This window comes from Melampsora larici-populina (genome assembly GCF_000204055.1).
Source record: "Melampsora larici-populina 98AG31 unplaced genomic scaffold MELLAscaffold_52, whole genome shotgun sequence".
Taxonomy (NCBI): Eukaryota; Fungi; Basidiomycota; class Pucciniomycetes; order Pucciniales; family Melampsoraceae; genus Melampsora; species Melampsora laricis-populina.
In genome coordinates this window covers 78,076-99,004 of record NW_006768816.1, presented here as the reverse complement: position 1 = coordinate 99,004, position 20,929 = coordinate 78,076, and the positions used below count along the sequence as shown (strand labels likewise).

The window sequence follows — 20,929 nt, the reverse complement described above, 5'->3', positions numbered from 1 at the left end:
TGTGTGTGTTTCAAAAGAAACCAAACTTCAAAACAGAATGTCAAGGGAATTTTTTGTATCATCGTTTTGTAGGTTCATTTCTAGCAATTTACACATACCTGATTGTCCGCGAAGCACTTCATTTCGATGAGTTGTCCAAAGGTGGAGGCTTACCAAGCGGTGCTGCTTAGTCGCATAACGCAGCAGTGATACTAAAGGTGCTGTCTTCATCCACACACGCTCAAGCCCCTCCCCATTTGATTTACCCCACCCTACGTTCAGTCGTGGGTTGTACTCCAGCTGGCAACCCCAGTTGTGAGCATACGCATGAAACAACGCGGTTCCCATCTTGATTTTAGCAGCGTATGCTTCATTGGTAAACACCCTTTTCTGATCTCATAACAGTATATCAGCACTCATCCAATCTTCAGACATGTATTTGTTGATTTACCTTTTTGATTGTTTTATCTAAGCTACAACCAATATCATATAAGATACCCAAGCTATCCTCTTCGCTCTCATTTGCGAAAATATCCAGTAGCCACTGAATTAGTGCAAGTGCATAATGATTCCTATTCATTGGTTAAAATTAGATTAACATGTTTTCTATCGAAGTACCAGTGACAAATATTCAAATTAAGGACGTACTTTTCGCCGGTTTGAACCAGATTGATGAATTTCAGCACGTGGTCATGGCGGCACGCCATTCCAAGCAAACCAGATTCATCCATGGCTTTGAAATGATGTTTGCCTCTCACATCATTAGCCGTGGTGTGGGCTTCAGTACATTGGTGCTAAGGTTAATTGAGACGTGCAAGATGAGCCGGATTGTTTGTTTCTTTAACACCAGACCAAAGTATAGCCGGCTCACAACTTCATCTTTGTCATCCTGCGGGCCTCTAGCCATAAATCGAGCCTTGGATTCACATAAAGCGGGGTCTAGGAATAAATCAGGTCGGGGTGGGTGGAAACCTGGGATTGGCACACTTGCCACTGCATGGCGCTTATGCTGGAAATTCCCGTCTAAGCAGATCAAGACTTGAGGTTCCAAAGGATTGTTGTTATTTCAAACAGGTGGGCCGAAACATTTTGGGCAATTAGACGCTAGAAGACCCAAATCAGATAGTTGAAGGCGTTCGTTTTCAATTTTGCTTATTTGAAGGATGATAGCTCGATATGCATCCATGGCAGCGGTGAAAGGTTGACGCCAATCTCTTGGCTGATAAAACATAACAGGAGGGTGTGTCAGTATATAGTCTGAATTTAATGGAGTGAAGATCATAAGATCATAAGAAACCCGGACTCACTTGACCTTTTGAGGTTGTAATGACAGGACAGTGGTTGTCAAGGATATCGTCCAAAGCCTCACAGAATCCCTGTGTTGCCACTGCACAGCGTAACCACATCTTGTGATGATACTTCAGGAGCCGCACTGAGAATGCTGTACAAGGTTGCACTGGTGAAGCCGCCATGTATCCCATCTGCAGCAATCTGGCTGGGTCAGAAAGGTCACAGTTTTTGCAGAAAGAGACCTTCACTCGACGGCGACCTTGAATGTGAGGTGCACATCTGTTATCTATTCTCCCAATTTAATGATACATTTAATGTACAAATTTCTTACTCAACAAATCAACCATATCCACATTTCGCTCAGTTTTACATGCACAGTTGCAAGGTGGCCTGAAATCTTCATCCCATCTTGCCTCGAGACCCCAGTTTGAGGTCTCCAATCGATTTCGGAGAAAAGTGGGCAGCATGATGGCGTACTGCCATGCCCAACGTTCCTCATGTTTCAAACGATCATCAAGACGAAGCTGTCGTTTAAGCTCTATCATCACTGGATCATCTGGATCTTCTTCTAAAGCGTCAGCTAGGTCATGGCGTGGCATGAATTGATTCATATCAAAGTCAGGATTATTGACATCATCCTCCGCTGCATCATCCTCTGCAAGGTCAGGTGGGTATGCAATATGATTTTCTTCTTCCGGAGCGGGGACATCCTCATCAGGAGGTCGGGCGTCATTCTGTTGGTTTAATTGTGCCAGTAGTCGCCTGTTTGATGCTGCGGCATGGGCTTTGTCTTTCCGTTGCAGCCTGAGATGCTGTTGTTGCAGGGGAGTAAGCGGCTTAGGGTCTTTGCCACATTTGTTCAGGCCCGGTATGATACGTCTTCCGGGCATTGGAACGCCTTCTTGATAATGATCTAGGTTGGCAACTGTTGCATTGGCAGAGATTCATCCTCTCTGCTTTTATGATTACTTAAGAGTGCAACATCAGCACTGTCTTCAAATCCGCTTTGGGAAGACTGAAACTATTTGACAGATAGTCTAGCGTGGCTACGGTTTTCCGTACCAAATCGAGGACTAAAACATCCGGTCAGCATATTAGCGTGGAATTTCCATTTGAATTGGAATAAGGAGTTGCCAACACATCCACATTTGGTTGGTGGGTATAGAATATGATTGCTATTTGCACCAGCAGTGACACTGGTTGAGGTACCTAAATGAGAACGGACAAGGGGTTGAGAGCTTGTTTGACATGATTGAGATAGTCCAGCAGAGTATTGCAAAGGGGTCAAGAGACTGGTTGACGTGATCAAGATAGTTCGACGGGGTAAAGCAACATCCCTGAGATCCTCCTCAATTGGTCAAGTCCAAAGAGGGTACACCCTTTTTTTGAAACTACTCGGTTATGAAGGTCTTGTAAAATGTCACATGACTTCAACAGGAGTCCAAAATTATATTAGCCGTTTTGATGATGTGTATTTAGGGGTTTATACCAAGACATAAATCTTGTCTGCAGATTGACCTCACGTGAACCTCGACACATGCTAAGGGCCAGCAGGAGCTCTGGTGTCGAACAGGCCATATTGCAGCCAGTTATTTTGTAGCAGTACTATTCATGGAAGTCACTGCACATGCGGTTGGTCGTTACAAGGATGCATGGATGATACATCGTGAATTGAACATTTTAGATTCAATGGAACATCCTTGGAAACTCAAACATGAAAGAAAGTGAGACAATTTAAGATGTAAAGGGGATGAACATGAATAAGTCCTTTATGATAATTTATACTTGTGATTAATCTGATGATAGTGTGATTGGTTTATGAAACTTTTTCTTTTTATTGTGGCGTGGTTTTTGTGCTTTAAGAAAGTCTTCGTGGTTCTTGATCCTAGAGTCCCAGGCATCTAGCCAACCAGAGGCTTCAGGAGTCCAAAATCGCATCCAACTGGAACAAACCCGAGGAACAGGGAGATCTGGGTTATTCCAATCGAGTGTAAGGCAGGCAAAGTGACGATTGGCCCAAGCCAAGACGATAGGCCGATTATTGTTGAAGGGGGTGAGGTAGGGAAATGTAGTTTGACTGAAGGACCCAGGCTCGTAGTATAATACAGGCCGATCAAAGGCAGTAGCTATTACACCGCCCCAACCCGGCATACTCAGCCAGTGTTTTTCCTGCGTAAGAACATTGTGTTCGCGGGTGCGGAGTCGAGTTAAAGCTACACTATGCGTATCATGTAGTGAACGGTCAGCAAACAGTTCGGGAGTCTTTTTGAGAGTGGTTGCCAAGGCCTGCCGCACGTAAAGCCAATCGTCTTGAGATCGACCAATGGAGAGGGCTATGGCTCGAAATCCACAGTGACCATCGGCTTTGACTTCGTGAAGGTTGAGCACAAAAGGAATAAGCCACTTGTGGATCTGATAACGCTTCAAAAGAGTTGGTAATTCAGTATTTTTGTGTGTCTTTTGGCCTATACTCAGTTCACGTGCTCGTCTGCAAGTCATTATGGGGATCGGTGCTGTTGGTGATGTTTGTGAGGTTTGATCGCAGGTGGTAAGTTGTGGCTGAGACGGCTCTTCAATCTTGGGGATGTGAGAAGACGCAAGTGGCTCAATATCGCTGGGAGTCTGCTTCGTTTCAGTATTGGCTGGGTGGAATATCAGCGGTGAAATATCAGCTCTAGTGGGAAAATTCAACAACTAACTATTTGTGGTACCAAGCAAGCTGAGATTTCGATGGTGCCACTACCAGCATAAAGTAATTTTCCCAAGTAAAAAATGAATACATTTAGAGCAAAAAATGATTGAAACTGCTTCGTTTCAGTATTGGCTGGGTGGAATATCAGCGGTGAAATATCAGCTCTAGTGGGAAAATTCAACAACTAACTATTTTGGGAAAATTACCTTTTGCTGGGAGTGTGCGAGTCTGACTTGGATTCAGGCTGCTGTGCTTCAATCATGGGTTGACAAATGAGGTCTTCGAAGTTAAAGGTGGATGCTGTTTGCTCAGACTGGCCATAAAAATCGTCGATAAGGCTATCGAGCTATGTTACATGATGAAGTTAGATTGTTTAACTTGGTTGGATGATTGCTGAGTTGATAGTCTTGATAACTCACTACTAGGTTGTCTAATGGAGTTTCAGCGCGGGTTGTTGGCGATTGGGGTGGTTGGAACTCGCTGTTCAGTAGCAAGCTTTTGGGCTGAAACTTGATGTTTTAATCAGATCAATTCGAAAAACTTGAGTAGTATGTAGGTCAATGGTACTTACATGAGTATCGCCTGGTGTGAATGTTTTTGGCGAGTTGGAAGTGCAGTCGTGATTAAGTGAAAGGTGGAGGTTGGCCTGCTGGTGATATATGGGGATGGAGACCGAGGCTTCTTGCTGAGCAAGAATAACTTCAATGCTCTGGACAGCTTTGAGTTGTCGGCGTGGAGTCAAGGCCTGTAATTGTGCAGGTAGTGTCAAGATGGTGGAGTCAATTGAGTTTACACATGCAGGCTGTGTCAAAAAGGTGGAGTCGAGCAAGGCTCCACTGCGGTTTGGCTGTTGTGGTTCGACTGGAGTTGTTTGTTGTTTGTCATCGTTTGTACTGGTATTGGGTGTAAGGTGGTAAGGGTGGGGAAGAATTGGATCCTTTGCAGGGCTTTTCTTACAAGATTTGACATTTGGATCGGCTGGATGGTTATGAGCGATGTGGGTGTGAATGAGGAGCCAAGACAGTGTTTTGGGCAAAAATCGAGCGTCCATGCGAAATGGGCAGCCAATACGTAGAGATTTAGTCAATGCAATCTTGTTTGGTCCTCCAGGTGGAAAGCCTGATCGGTAGCACTCGTAGTGGCACAGATGGCTGCCGGCGTGCCAGTTTCCGATTCTGATACGATAGCCATGCTGCGGCGCTTGAAAGGCATCAACATATGCATCCATGGTTCGTTGATCGAGGTTGCATATTTCGATCACATTGGGTACTTTCAAGACATGTTCAAGCTTGTGATTCGTGTCCATGTGAGCCGAGTTGACCTGAAGGAAGTTATTGGTAAAGTATTTTGTTTGTGAGGTTGTTTGTGGGATTGAATCAAGATCGCGAGATTGAATATTGCTAGATTGAGGCTGGGTAGTTGGTGTGATCTTCTTTTGAATGTGAGAGTTGAGGATGTGAGGTTCGAATGAGGTAGTAAACATTTGATAAGGGTAGGGGATGGACTGAGGATTGAATACAGAAGCTAGGAGGGTGAAGTGGTAAAAATTTGGAAAAGATAGTTAGAATTTTGACTGGCCAAGTAACTTTGAAGAGTGGGTGGTAAGAATTGGATAAGGTAGTGAGACTTACATATAGGTAGTAACTTGATGTGTGTGGTAGTGAGAATTTCAATCGACCAAGTAACTTTGATGGCTGGGTAGTGATAATGTGATGAGGTAGTGAGACATACATGTAGGTAGTAACTTGATGTGTTGGGTAGTGAGAATTTCAATTGGCCGAGTAACTTTGATGGGTGGGTAGATGGAATTTGAACAGATAGTGAGATTTACATATAGGTAGTAACTTGTTGTGTTGGTTAGTGAGATTCTGAGATGAGGTGGTAAGTTTGCCTTTGGGTGCGTGGGGGGAGGCAAGGCCCCCCCTTATAGAAATGGGGACTTGGTAGAATTTTGATATGACCATAGATCCATCTATCCATCTAGTCATTTCTACCTGCTAAAAAATGGATAGCATTGGGTGATGCACATACCTGTATCATCTAATACACTTGGTAAGTATGGGTAAACACAGGTGCAACTGACGACAAGCTCGATGAGGAGTCCGACAACGATTCGACCCATTCCCCAGATCACAATGCTTCTGAATGTGACTCTGACGATGATCGAGTTGGTCCTACTTCCAATGTGGCTCGGGCGGTACGAAAAGTGAGTAATTTCTATGTCTTTCTATTGTTTTTGATGATAACATTCATTGCTGATCTGTTTCATCTGTATTTAGGCCAAGAAGTTCAACGGTTTATGTACCCGAAGCTCAGCAAGACGGCAGGAATTTTCAGCCAAGGCCGAACAACTTGGCTACAAAGGTCGCCAACCAATCTCCGGCTGGGGAGTACGTTGGAATATCGATGTGGACTACCTTAATCGGTTGAGTGAAGCTCGTGACGTAATTACAATATCCCTCACTTCTTTACTTTCACTTTATTCATCTTTTGTTCTATCTCTTTCCTTTCAACTGTTTCTGTTTTGTAGGTGGTAGATGCCATCCTTCTCAGTGATCGAAAAACCCGATACTACCAAGGCTTAAATATCAGTGAAGATGAGTGGGAGTCAATTGAGACCCTAGTTAAAATCCTACAGGTACGTTCTTTCTTTTTCTTTTTCTTTTGTTTTTGTCTTCATTGAATTAATGATGTTTCCTCCTGTCAGGTCTTTTTGCATGCGACCAAACAAATGGAAGGTGATGCAGCAACTGGCTGTGTTTTACTTGCCGAATATTCAAGGCTTATCCTTGAGCTTGATCGGCTCCAGGTATCCAATTTTGATGAAGACCTCAAGCACATGCTCAACATCATTATTGCAAAACTTGAAGGGTACCAAGCTGAGGCAGTCGCCTCAGATGCAGTCGTCCTGGCCACCATCCTCAATCCTCGTTATTGCACACGTTTCTTTGATCTCAATTACCCGGATGACGCTGTCCGAGCCAAGTCTATCTTTTCAAGTGCTTTTGAAGAAGCCCTTGCGAGATGGCCCAACGACCCTGTGGCTTCAGATCACGTTAAAGAATCCGCCTCCCCTACCTCTTCCAAATCCCCTGTTACCAACTTCGACGAATTAGATGTGTTTACAACCGACATTGCTTCTCAGTCACCTGCCGATAAGCGCCGAGAAGAACACATGAATTATATTGAAGGTGGTCATCTGATGCTAGCCGGTCAAGATGAGCTTAGTTGGTGGAAGGTCAGCACTAACTTGAGTTCACATTATCAATTTGTTTGATAACTGATCTCTTTTTTTTTGTTTGCAGGAGCACGAGAAGGACTTCCCTGTCCTTGCCTCGATGGCTCGTGATTATCTTGGATTGTCTGCCACGTCTGCTCCTTGTGAGAGGACTTTTTCTTCAGCTGCAGACATCGCCGTGCCTGGACGAGCTTCCTTAACAGGCAAAATGATACAGAAGCTTGTAGGTGAACGCGAGTGGTTAAAGTCGAAAATAAATTTGTCTGGTAAATTTGCAGAGGCTATAGCTTATGTCCGAGCTTATGAAGCTTCTAATACCAAAGCTAAGAAGTCCAAGTAGTTTTTTTCTATATCTCTTTCTATCTATTTCTTCTCAATTATCCTATCTAAACGAATGACTCAAAAATTCAAAAACAATGTTCGCGTCCTTTTGTTCTCTTTCTATCTTTTTCTTTTGATGTGCGTTTTGTGCCTGTTCTTTTTCTTTTTATCTTTTCTTTGATTGATCGATCTTTCTTGATGAGACCAGCTTTTTATTTATTGTTTAGTTTCCTACTTTCTTCTTACTCTAGACGAGTCTTGTTATTTTTCTTTCAAACAATTGTGTGTGTTTTTCATTCCTTGTCCGTTCTCAACACTTAAACTATCCCCACTCCTTTGCCTTCAATGATAAAATAATTGTCGGCCTAATTTTTTTTTTCCCGCTTTTTGCCGCTATCCCGACCAAATTTTGACCATAGCAAAGCGGAGCGGAGCAAGAAGTCGCACCGCTCTAAAGTGCCATTGCGGCTCCAAATCTATAGCGGAGCGGTTTCGCACTAATCCATAGCGCCAAATTGCTCCGCCCTTCAAAATCTCATTTATAGCGGAGCGGAGCGAAGCGCGGTGGTGTTGGGTCCTGAGTGGTCTAAAAACCTGGCCCGCTTCTTGCTCGACACTACGTAAAGTGCCTGAGAAGGTACCTGAGAGCTATGTCCTAGCCTACTGGGATGGTGGGTGGGAGCTAAAAATTTTTGTTTAGCAAAAAGAAAGGACAAGAAGGAAGGAAGAGAGAGAGCTTGAATACTCTATTTGACTATGCACGGGAGAAGATTTGGAAAATTTGGAAGTGAGGATATTTTTTCCCTCTTCCTCTCTCTGTATCTTCACCTTGCACTTCCTTGTCGTGTATGTAAAGTTACATGTGCACCTAGGTCTCTTCTTACCCTCTCAGTGTCGATGGAAGTGTCTTCACATGTCGTGCCTTTGGTGGGAAGAGTCATCCCTCAGGACCCTGGAATGCGCCTGCAGAGGTTACTGACGTAAATTCCGACCTTTTTGTGGTAAACTTTTCAAAAAATCCCGAATTCCGACCTTTTTGGTCAGTAACATCATTTTTCTGGCGGGATTGGGCCTGATAGGGCACTGCTTCCCTTGTTGGATGGAATTGCAGCTGCAGCGCTATCAAAGCCGCTGAGACCCCCGCGCGACCAAAGACTTCTTTGGAATGTCTTCCAAGGACAGCTTGAGTTGCGTTGGGTATCATCATTCCAAATACCCTGGATCACTTTGTTAATTGAGCCAAGTCGTTACAACCAATGAATCAGTAAAACTGAAACAAGGGCCCAGGTTGGTTTGAAATCACTTAGGATCTCTTGGCCACCTGTTTCAGCCTTTCTTTGATGTATAGTTTACATTCTTTTTATATAAAAGCTTTCCTTCTGTTAATCGATTGTGTACTTGTCATGGTATCTCTAATAAAAAGTGTTATCTAACCTTTTCAACTCTTTTTTATCATTTTTAAACTCCAATCTTCTCGCAATTATCCCATCTCATCATCCTATCATCCATGCTTTGTCTCTGCTTTGAAAGCTTTCCTTTAGTGCTTCAGCACGCCTAGAAAACCTTTTGAATCTGTGACCTCTTTGCTGCATTGGATCTCTCCTGTAGTGCTTCAGCACACCTAAGAAACCTTTTGAAATAGTGACCCCTTCTCTGCTTTGGAATCTTTCCTTTAGTGCTTCAGCACGCCTAGGAAACCTTTTGAATATGTGTCTCTTTGCTTTGCGGAATCTTTCCTTTAGTGCTTCAGCACGCCTAGGGAACTTTTTGTTGTAGCTCTCTTCACACATGCGTTTAGGCTCAGACAGGCCTTATGGCATTAGTATTTCATTACCAGACCACATCAAACAAAAAATGTAGATAAATCTGTCCATCACTAAGTAAGCAACACATCATTCGGTTGCACAAATGCTATTCATCTTCTAATCCTTCAACTTGAGCGCTTTTCAGAGCTTTTATCTGGCTCTCAAATGCTTTGATAAAGGTCGAGGCATTGAGAGAAATCATAAAGCGACACTAAACAGAAGGTACAGAGTATCTACCTTCACCAATGTAAGAAAAGTTAGAGCTTTGCAAAGGTGGAAAGACATATACTATGTGAGATGCCTCCACGCGAGCAAAAGTCCACTTATCTGGAGTCATTATCTCAGCTACTGTTCCTAATGGAACATGTGGGTTATACACAAGAACCAGGATTGAAACATATGAAAGTTCATCTTGAGTCTTGGCACTTTTGACCCAAGCGTGCTTCTTGTTTTTGTGAATATATACCGCTAAAGTTTTGCCAGGGTAAAGTCTCTGCCAGCCACATAAAATGTCAGCGAAGGCGCGAAAATCTCTTTAATTCAATGAATGAGGTATCACTTACACTGTTCTTGACAAACACTACAAACTTTCCATTCTCAATAGGATTGTTAGCGCTGATTCCACCCCCAGTGATAGAGTTTTCAAAAGGTATGTCAAGCTGAGTTGAAGTGTTTTGAATGTCCTTCAAGATGTTCAGCTTTAAATTGATGTTCCATTGGTGAATTCGCGAAAGACCAGTGGGTGTAGCTTCAGCATTCTTATTACAACAGCAACAAGTTTACTGCACTTGCTGGGCTTCAAAGCCTCTCCTGGTGACTTGCGCAAGTCATCTATCTTAATCTTGGCACATTTGTTTCCCCTATGCTTTTGAACCTGACTTTTGTGGGCCAATTGTAGCTGAAGTAATCGGGGATGTTCCAAATTGATGCCATCTTGATTATTCAAGACAAATGTATCAATTTTGTGATCAATTCCAGCCAAGTCAGCCAATGCAGCTTGGCCTACGTGCTTCCAAAGGGCTTGACTGATTGTGATTGAGAATAGCAGACAAAGACATTGCCACATTATCAAAGATTTGCTGGTCAATCTCATCTGGTACATTAGACATGAGCACATCGGTCCGCTGCTGTTTATCAACAGTCTTGGCTGCTGCTGCCACTGCTGTGTCAAGAGAGTTTTCCAGTCCATCCTTGTACACAACATTGTATCTATCAGCCATCCAAGTCGAGATGTCTTCAAGATGATGTACGTCAGAATACTTCCAAGTTGTCATGATGTGAATTCTAGACTTACCTTCCGAGATATTGGTTTCAGATACCACAATAGGGGTATCCACAATGGATACATTGTGTATCCCAACAAAGGCAGCCAGACTGGTGGCTTGTTTCTTAGCCGCAATGAGATCATATGTGATCTCCTCATTTGTGGGAAAGTAACGGAGAAGATCAATGTGGTCTGATTATTTTTCATCTGGAAACGCAAACTCATAACCTGTAGCAACGCAGCCACAGTTACTGTACCAGTACCGGTAAAGTACCGTATAGTACCTATTTTTACCGGTACGGTACCTACCAGTATCGTACCTGGGCGGGCGCTACTGTACTGGAGGGCAAAGTTTTGTTTGATTTCAGTGTAGGTACTGTGCTTGGTATAGTACCGTTGCGGAAGGTATGGTACTGGTACCGGCCCCGCCAGTATCACAAATATAGGTACGATACCGGTATAGTAGTCGACAGTACCTGTAGTTTTACTTGTCTCGATCAATCCCATTTCCTCTATCACACCACCCTCAAACGCCAAAGGGTCTAGAATTACGGTCACCATATCCCCTGATCGGTAAGTAATCTTCTTTTTTAGACTTTGTTCCACCTGTTTTGACATAGATCTCCCCTTCACACTTGCTTCATTGACCCGTGTGTTCATGTATATATGACATTATTGGTATTTCTAATTGCAATGCAGTGGTCTCGACATGCGACGATGGAAACATGCTGCCTTTCCGAAGGCACTAGGCAATCTTACAAGGGTGACTATTAGTATTGGTCTCATGATCATACCAATAAGGTAAACATATTTTCACTCATGTCTTCCTCAATTTAAAAATCTTTCTCTTATTATTATTCCCATCATATTAATCCTATCATCTTCTATCTATAAATTGCATTCATAACACTATAGTCTTCGCTGTAACTCCAAGACGTCATTGTCCTGCTCCTCTGCCGTACCCGATTCAAATCCCATCTTACGTCGTAGCACTCGACCATCCCCAGCTAGGAAACAATCACGTCTGATTGATTCTCCTGCTGACTCACGCCGTGCAATCAAACGTCGACATGACGAATCTGATTCCAATTCATCGGTCATGGCGGTATCAACTCATAAGCGGAAGCGTAAGGAAGTCGCCATATCTGAAGATGCTAGCTCGGATCACACCAGCTCAGAACCGCCTCGCCGCAAGGCCAAGCAAGCTCGCAAGTAATCATCAAAAAAAACTTCGAAGAAAAAATCAAGCCGTGCAGATCACCCTACCCAATCCACTGACCACGACACTGGCACTGGCAGTCAGGCTGGTATATCTCTCAAAATTGACTTGATTCAGGATTTGGAAGACGAAAACGATAAGGTCTCTGTGCAGAAACCAAAGGTCAAATCTCACTTTGATCCCATCCGCGATTACTTTGATGAGATGGTCCGGATTGCTACTGTAAGTTGTTTTACACTATCTAGCTTTACTCTGAGTCTTACTATTATCTAACCGCATGATCTGTTGATGTATTTCAGAAGAACGGTCAACCAGGAACTGCTTTTCCTTGCAAATACTGTGGCTTCAAAGTCGCTTGCTCTACTTCATCAAGCACAAATCTCCTCGCCCATCGAGACGGTTCAAGACAGGATGGGAAATCAGGAAAGCCTGGATGCCAGAAGAGGTCCAAAGCGATAGCCAGCGGATGCAAACTGCCCTTCACCGTCTACGAACAACAAACTGAACACGACAACGCTACTGATGGTCAAACTTCTACACACACATTTGCTCAAACGGTTCCCAAATTCGACAATCTCATTCTCAATCACTTGATGGGTATGTGGGTGATCCGGACCGCTCAACCATGGTGGCGGATGGAAGACCCTTATCTACGTGCAGCTTTCCGATACGCAAATCCAAACGCCCAGTCGAATGCCAGGACGTGGGTGGCTAAGTTTGCACATGAGGCGTATTTGGACATGCAAGCATCTGTGATTGACGAGCTAAAGGTAAGTAATTCACCTGATTCCTTGATCCAAACCAGCAACTAACTATCTTCATGATCTAGTCCCTTAACAGCTTGTTTGGACTCATCCACGACGCATTGACTACCCCAGGAAATTGATACGGGTTCTTAGGTGTCAGTGTCACTTTTGTCACAAAGGACTGGCGTTATGTTACCAGGCACTTCGCGTTGAAGTTGATTGCCTGGCATCACAAAGGGGAATGGCTCGCTGAGCCTTTGATCAACCTCTTGATCAAGCACAACCTTCATACTAAGATATGTATTTTGACTTATTCTTATTTTTAGTTATTCTTTCTCATCTTCTGAATATTTTTTTATGATTTCAAACTAACTGTTGCTGTTATTTTATCTACATGCTAGCGCAAACTCACGATTCGGGAAGTAACAACAACACTCTTGCCGAAGCCATGAATGTACGGATTGGAAAACACTGCAAGGATAATAACGAAGTTCTCAAATGGGATCATAAGAAACACCGCGTCCGCTGCGTGTGCCATAAACTGGCACTCGTTGTCAGTGCTGGCCTTCAAGCACTTGGTATACAAGCGCCACCTCCTCCCCTTGTGAAATCCACTATGCTCGGCGACTTCCCCATCCCAACAACCACTTTGCAATCAATTCCCAAAGAAGATGAGGATGGAGGAGTGATTCAAACTGAAATCAACTCATCTGAGGAAGAAGATCCTGAGGAAGTTGACAATGCGGACCTTCCACCTGCTCCAGAGAGTACGGACTGGTACAGGTGATTGATGGTCCTCATGAACCACATCCTCTTCCCAGTGAGTCTGAACCGTTGGCAAGCAACCACAACGCAGCGAATTTGGTTGACTCACTCATGACCAAAGTTAGTTTTTCGTTTGTTTACTTCAAACTCTCTTCAAAGTTTTACTGATAATCTTTTTGGAAGCTTGATGTCATTGGTTGTAAAATAGGTGGATCAGCGGTGATGTGCAATCTGTTTGATGCCGTCAGCCAAACACTTCTAAAGGAAAACCTTCCACGGCCGATTCCAGGATACGGTATCCGCTGGAACATCAAGCTCCAATGCTGGAAACGGCTTTATAATGCCCAAGAGGTCAGTGTTTCAATTTTCTGCTTTTTCTCTCTCATATCATTATTTATTTCTCTCATACTTACATATGACTTGTGTTTGAAGGTGATCAATCAAATTTTTAAAGAAGATCAAATGGATGTACCTCGCAGGCCAGGACCCAGTCGAGTGGGCGAGACTTCACTAGCTCCAGACCTCCACCGACCTCGAGGAGTCTTTAATAAGATCATGATCTCTCCAGATGAGTGGCGACAAGTGCGAGACCTAATTAATATACTACAGGTAAGAATTTCTTTAATGTTAATGACATATAATTAACAATGCATTCTTTATTAACGTCTTTATTCCTGTAGCAATTCGAGAATTTGACCAAGTTTTTTGAGCAGAGTGGACCCACAGGCGCCCTGGTGATCCGCGAGGATGTGAAGCTCAAGAAAACTTTGCAAAAGAAAATTGATGCAACCCTTTCCCGGGCCGAGCCGTTATTTCCATTGTATTATGCTATGCTTGTGAGAGTCAAGGCCTATCCGAAGGAGGCACTTGACTCTCACACACTTATTCTCGCAACGATATTACATCCTAGCTTACGCCTCGATTACTTCGAGTTTGCTTTTGGAGAATCATCCGAAGAAACCGTACTCGCTAAAGAATTGATTGAAACAGCGTATGCGGAAAAGAAACTCAAAATGGAAATCGACGGACCTTATGAACCGATCACAGCAAACTCCACCCGTGTTGTCAATGGCAAAAGTTTAGGTGCAGCGGAAGACGATGAAGAGTTGCGAAAACACAAAGCAAAGAATCGAAGGAACACAGCAAACGAGCTGCGCTCATTTTTAGAAATGGCAGAAGATCCTGCGCCAGAGGTTGGTGAGAACCCCCACCTGGCTTTGGAGTGGTGGAAGGTGAGTAGAGTACCTCCTTTCATCAAATCTTGGAATCAATAAATCATCAATAATTAACTATGACTCTTTGTATAGTTGAATGAAGGGAAGTATCCGATTTTGAGCTGCCTGGCTCGCGATTACTTGGCTATTAGTGGGACGTCTTGCGCGGTTGAGAGAGGCTTCTCATGTGCTGCTGATATTTGCACCAGAGACCAAAGCTCTCTCAAACCACGACCAATTGAACGTTTGGTTTGCGGGCGTATGTGGTCAGTAGAAGGGGTTCAGATGAAGGGAAAATTTCATAAAGCAGGGGAAATTATGAATCAATGTATAGCTAATGATTCAGCATGTCGTGCTCGTGTGAGGAGGTCATGAAAAAAACTCAATTTAACTCTTTCTCTACTTAATAATAAACTTAATGTCTGTTTTCAATTTCAATCTATATTTGTTACCTATTCAATTATTTTTCTATGAATAAACAAGTTAGTATCTTAAATTTTTCAATATACTCGATGTGCCAGGTACCAGCTCAAGGTAGGGTAAAATACTGGACAGTACCTGCAAGTAGATACGGTAAAGTACAGTACCTACTTGCAAACCTGAGATACTGGTACAGTACCGTACCTAGCGGAATTCAAAATTACTTTACTGCTGGGCAGTTTTTACGGTACCTAAATTTTAGGTACGGTACTGAGTACTGTACCTGGTGCAAGGTACTGTACCAAGTACCTGTATTTGCAGTATCGAAGAAACCAGGTACTTTACTAGTATCCACGATACTTTACCAGTACAGTAACTGTGGCTGCGTTGATGTCAACATGGAAACAGCCAAAGGAGATCACACAAGCACCAGAGAGTGTCATTTGCTGCGGTTTTCCGTGCATGTTTTGGATCTTGAATCATCAAAATTGGTCGATGTTCACTGCCAAAGAGAGGTACCTTCACCTAGACCTCTTGCTCTTTGTTGATATAGGTCAGATAAGCGGTTGTAGATTCCATGAGTTGCTCTTGTGCAGCCAGCTCTGTAGCTGCTCCGTCTGAGCCAAGTGAAATAAGGTTGATGCCAGCTTTTTGGCATTGTCCAATAAATTCAAGACTCTGAGCGGCCGGTTCTTTGGCTGTATCTTTGCTCCAGCTGGCTATTATTGCAACTACATAGGTTGACATGTTGGGTAAGGGGATTTGAATTGTATAAGCTCAAATCTGATGCAGATTAATTGTGAGTTAGTCTACTCATTGAGAAAGAGTGAAGAAATTCAGAGAAGTGAACAGGCATACCTTTGAGCGCAGTTGATTGTTTGTGACCACAGTGTAGAACTCTTTCAGTACACAGCTGAAAGCAGAGCCAAGAAGGGGAGGAATGAAGACACAACCAACAACACACACAATCAAAAGAGGAATAAGTTTTGAGATGGTGAATTGAAAGACTTCAAACAAAGAAAGAAATGCCCTTCTTAAAACAGGGACTTTGATTATCAATGAATTAAATTCAAGACCTTCAAGTCTTTGGATTAATAAAAACCAGGCTAAAAGAGGACAATAAAATCAAAAGTAGCACTATCTAGGCGCACTCAGGCACCTTCCAAATGAGCAAATGAGCTTACAACTCAACAAGAAATTATTAAAAGTGAATCAAGGGTCTAATATTATAAAATCCCAACTCTCATTAGTTGTTTACCCAGATAATAATAATAAAAAGATACAAAGCTTTATTCTAAATTCTAATGATAATTTTTGCTAACTAAAAGGCTCCCAAAGGGGAGGAAAAGAGACACTTGACTATATGAAAATTGAAACACACACAAAAAAAAAAGAAAGTAGGACAAAAACACCCCTCAAACTCGAAATTCATCCTCATACAACTTTTTCACAGCATAACTCTCAATGAACCCCCAAATTAAAATTGATAAACATCTTCAACGTACCCACATGTATCATTCACAAATTTTCAAGCACACATTTATCATTAAAACTGATCTGTTTACCACAACAACTGAAAAATCCGCCAATTCACCCTTGAAACCTGAAAAAAGATAAGAAATAGGGACTGTATCAAAAGTCTGAATATACAGAAAGGAAGATCTGCTTCCGCTCTACAACTTTGCTCAGCCAAGCTAAACTCTAACTCTATTGGTTGTACCCTTAAAATGAAATTCGATTTATGTGAAAATACTCGAAATTGAATTTACCCAGTTTACCACCTGATATTACCACTGATGATGATGTATATGGAATCAGTTTCCGCTTGTTTGGCAAACAGTCCGCTGAGCTACCCATAGAGGCCCGTGGCCTGGAATTTCATGAGAGAGAATCGCGGCCCGGGCTGCAAAAGGTGGGAGAGCACTGTGGGTGGCCCGACTTGGCGCTGAGACGTCCCACTGTGACACTCCCCGCTCTCCCTGGACAACAGAAAAAAGAAATACATGCGGTATAGTGATGAAATTTGAGCTGCGCGAAACTTGAACCCTCTGTCTGACAGGAAGGGTGGTGGGCGGGAAAACAAAATTTTTGAGCAATTACGAATAAAATAGACTGAATTGAAGAATTGAATAGTAACTAATTAATGAAACTGAGCACAGGATTTTGCTATTGGACGATATTGGAGACAAGATCACAACTGCAAGAGATGGAGACTGGGAAACTGTGGACCATGTCCTAGAGTGGCACAAACAAACCCATTGAGGGAGTTTTTCGTATGCCTTTCTTTCTTTGATGCACATCATCTGGGATTAGGGAGCACGCGCTGGCCTGTTTGCGCTTGTGACATTCGCTGTTACACAGATTCCGCTATGTTAACATTTCATGCCAACTACGAGGTTTATAATTGGTTTTTCATGTTCATATGCGAAAATAGAACCCTCCCCAACTTATTTCTAGGCTGATAAGATGCTGTGGTACCCTAAAATCAAAGTTGTATGATTGAAAATAGCACTTTTTATGATTTTGAAAGTGATTTTTGAGTTTCAAATCCACCCTTTTCATATGTAATGTTTAATTTGCCAATGCTGTTGTTTGATAATCCCATAAATCTATCTTTCAAAGTGATCCCTGCTTGCTTTTTCAGTTTACCACCCCAGTTTACCACCACCCCAGTTTACCACCATCTGTCTGAGTTGTTGGATTTTCGAAATTCAGCCTTATTTAAACCCATACCTCAAAACCATGATTCCTCTACACAACACATTAAACCCATACATATCTTTAAACATAACTATTAAAACCCATAATTTTCGAAATTCCAACTTGAAACCTGTATACTCCCCATAACCCATATATCACTCAACTACACATAAGTTCTAAACCCATAATTTCGACTTTTGGCTTCATTTTACACTACACCCCCTACACATAACCATTACACTCAAAAATCAACATGTAACATATAAAAATAAAATGAAACAAAATGAAATATGATAAAATAAAATGACAAAATAATAAAATAAAATGAATAAAATAAAATAAAAAAAATAAAACTAAACATGAATTGTGTATTTGTCTCTTGAATACTTTTGATTACCACAACGGACTTCACCAAGCACTCAATATCATCACCATCACTAAAAGACATATCACCCCCTTGTGCTCCTACCAAGTAACCATTGTAGTGTTGCATTGCCTTTACACAAACTGTCTCATCAGTTTCTGCTGCAACTGGGCCAGTATACTCAAGTTCTTCAAGTATCTTTGCTAGTTTCTCAAAATTATCTGGGCGCAGACCATCTTTAAGATGCATACCTTGGACAAGTTGAATTTGCCGCATGCTACATGCCCCACGACCTGCAAAGTTGTTGTTGAAAAACCTAAGAGCTCAAGGGTTTATGGTTGCTAGAGTTGTGAGAAAGTTGTCAAAGTATACATTGAATTGACGGCCACACATTGATTTTCCATTTGATTCACGTTCAGCTTGCACACCCACTGCCATCATCAGTCCACGTACAGACTCTTGATTCTTGAATAATCCAGCTTTTCCATATACACCAATTGCTTTCCAGAATGCTTCATCACCTTCTTTCATTGATTTCTCCAATGACGTCTGAAGTACTTGAATTTCAGAATATTTGTGTAAAATTGCTTGAAATTGGTCTCTGGTCATCAATACTTTTGGAATGTACTTGATTGTATCTTCAGTTGTGTATTGTGTATTGATAGCAAAAATCACACTTTATAACTTCTTCAAAGCTTCACAATTCTCACAGATTGTAAACTCCACCTTTGAAGTAGTGACAACTGTTCAGGTACATTCAACCGAGTGGATTGCTGCCTGCACCCTGTGTGGCTTGATCATCCAGGTTGCTTCGGATTCTGGAGTCGAATGGAGTTGTTGGCGTTGTTCATCCAACAGTGTAATCTTGTGAGTAGTTCCAAAAAATCCAAGACAGACTTTCCAACGCTTTGCCCCGTGGTAAGGTGTTGGTGAATGCTTGATACATTTGGCAATGGTAGTCTTGCCTTGTGGTTGCGTCCAGTTTTTGTCGTTTAGACCGGAACATGGCTTTGTTACAGCATTCTTTTTACTTGTCATTGTCACCCAAGAGGAGAGGCTGGAGTTATTCCAGACTAGCTTTGTTTGATTCTTACATCTGCCTAACTCACAAATGAAGCTGACTAGCACATCAGCGGCGGGCCGCCGCGTTCAAAGGTCTAAACACAGCCCCCATCTACTAGGCTCTGGCAGGCCAGAGCCTACCACTGACTCCATGAAAGATCCATGAAAGATTCATGAAAGATTCAGAAAGATTTCAAAATGACTTCAACATAATATCATATGGGGCCATTTGCCTGTCCGACCACCAAAATTCAGATGTCATCATATGATGTCATAAATCTGTACACACCTGCTCCTGTATTCACAGATCAAGAATATATAGTCTATTAAACTTTATTGTGTAGATTGACTGAGTTATTGAGGTTTGAAAAAAATAACGGACAAAAAATACTATCTTTGTACTATACATAAGACTGGGATCTTGGGTATCTTAAATATTTATCAATATACATATAAAATAAATCTTATATTCCACTGTACAATACATGTCTCTACAGTTTTTATTCTTGCAGCCTTTGTCCATAAGGCATGTTTCTATATGTAATTGTGAATTCTACATGAGCAGTCCAATCTTTCCCTGATTTGTTGATTCTAGGAAGGATATGAATAAATTGATGGCAGAAACTTTTGGAAATTATTATTTACATGTATATCAGTCTATTTGTGCCTAATTTGGGCCCTACATTTGATCACAATTTGCCTCAAGGTCAAAGAACTTCAGAAAATCCAGCTTCTGTATATAATCCACAATTACATATAAAAATACTACGCAAGAAAGAGCAAAAATTAGCTACAGATTGGAAAAAGGTAGAGTCAAGTACTTACAGTAGGATGATATTCGGAGTGCTGAACAGTCACAACAGTGGTTAAGGGGTCCTCCGTGGCACCCACCTTCTTGAGATAATGACAGCACACCTCAACAATTGTCTTCTTCTTGAGTAAAACACCTACACCGGTGATACCGACAGCATTGATGGTTTCCCCTAGAAAGTTGTTGGCCTGAGCTAACAATATAGCCTCGCTCCCCTCAAAGATCAATTGATCTTGACTGGTTGTTGAGGAGTTCGAAGGAAAGAAAGACCCCCGTAAGAAGTAGATGTTATCTTGCCAGAGCCAAAATTGAGCGGCACCAAATCCTTTGGCTTGGATCTCGTACAACAGTCGGTGGTCACGATTGGCACCAGTGCAACCAATTGATACAGTGTAGGTTCGCCACTCAGGGCGCCACTCGTTCTTGGGAGATGTCTAATCAAGAAAATTAGAGTGAATAAAAGTAAAGAAAAAAGGAGTGAAAATCCAGAGCGAGGTCGTACCTTCTCCTCAAATTCAAACACTCCAAATACATAAAGTCCATGAAAGGTAGATTGGCTCATAATGATATTAGATTTTGGGTTATGTTTTGAAAGGAAGAGTTACGGAATTATAGATTTTTTTGGGTATAGTATCAGATGATTGTTAGCTTGGGGGAGTTTGAAGGCTTGAGGAATGTGAGACGTACAAATGGTCTGCACTACCTATATTCCACATATGATTTGAAGTCATGTATCATCAAAAAAGGTAGAGATTTCAGGGACCCTAATTATTGAAGGACTCATGGCCTAGTCTGACAATTGGTGATGGTCACAATCCAGCACTAACCTGGATATCAAGATGGATAAGCAATATGAATATCTTAGTTAGCAAAGATGGCTTCATACCCTGCTGAAAAAAACGTTGCTTACTGGTCATAGTGTGGTTGATATTCACTACAAAAAACCATATTCAAAGATTGCGAAGCTGAGACGTGACAGTAGGGATGGGTCACGTCACGGTACCCGTGTTGGGAATTTCCAAATGGCCGGGTATAAGAT

At 42.2% G+C, this 20,929-nt stretch overlaps 3 protein-coding genes across 3 annotated transcripts; all 3 read right to left on the bottom strand.

Moving 5' to 3' along the window:
• Positions 1-1,580: 1,580 nt before the first annotated feature.
• MELLADRAFT_111260 (uncharacterized protein) lies at positions 1,581-2,159 on the bottom strand (the record flags this gene model as incomplete). The annotated part of the gene is made up of 1 exon (XM_007415550.1): positions 1,581-2,159. The coding sequence occupies one exon, from the start codon at positions 2,157-2,159 to the stop codon at positions 1,581-1,583; it is 579 nt and encodes a 192-aa protein (XP_007415612.1).
• A 901-nt stretch (positions 2,160-3,060) lies between these two features.
• On the bottom strand, positions 3,061-5,694 carry MELLADRAFT_111259 (uncharacterized protein; the record flags this gene model as incomplete). The annotated part of the gene is made up of 5 exons (XM_007415549.1): positions 3,061-3,943; positions 4,195-4,307; positions 4,381-4,470; positions 4,533-5,465; positions 5,593-5,694. 5 exons carry the CDS (start codon positions 5,692-5,694, stop codon positions 3,061-3,063), a joined length of 2,121 nt encoding a protein of 706 aa, XP_007415611.1.
• A 13,070-nt stretch (positions 5,695-18,764) lies between these two features.
• On the bottom strand, positions 18,765-20,452 carry MELLADRAFT_67292 (uncharacterized protein; the record flags this gene model as incomplete). Its single annotated transcript, XM_007415548.1, has 3 exons — positions 18,765-19,040; positions 19,971-20,324; positions 20,393-20,452. The coding sequence occupies 3 exons, from the start codon at positions 20,450-20,452 to the stop codon at positions 18,765-18,767; spliced, it is 690 nt and encodes a 229-aa protein (XP_007415610.1).
• Between the last annotated feature and the right edge of the window lie 477 nt (positions 20,453-20,929).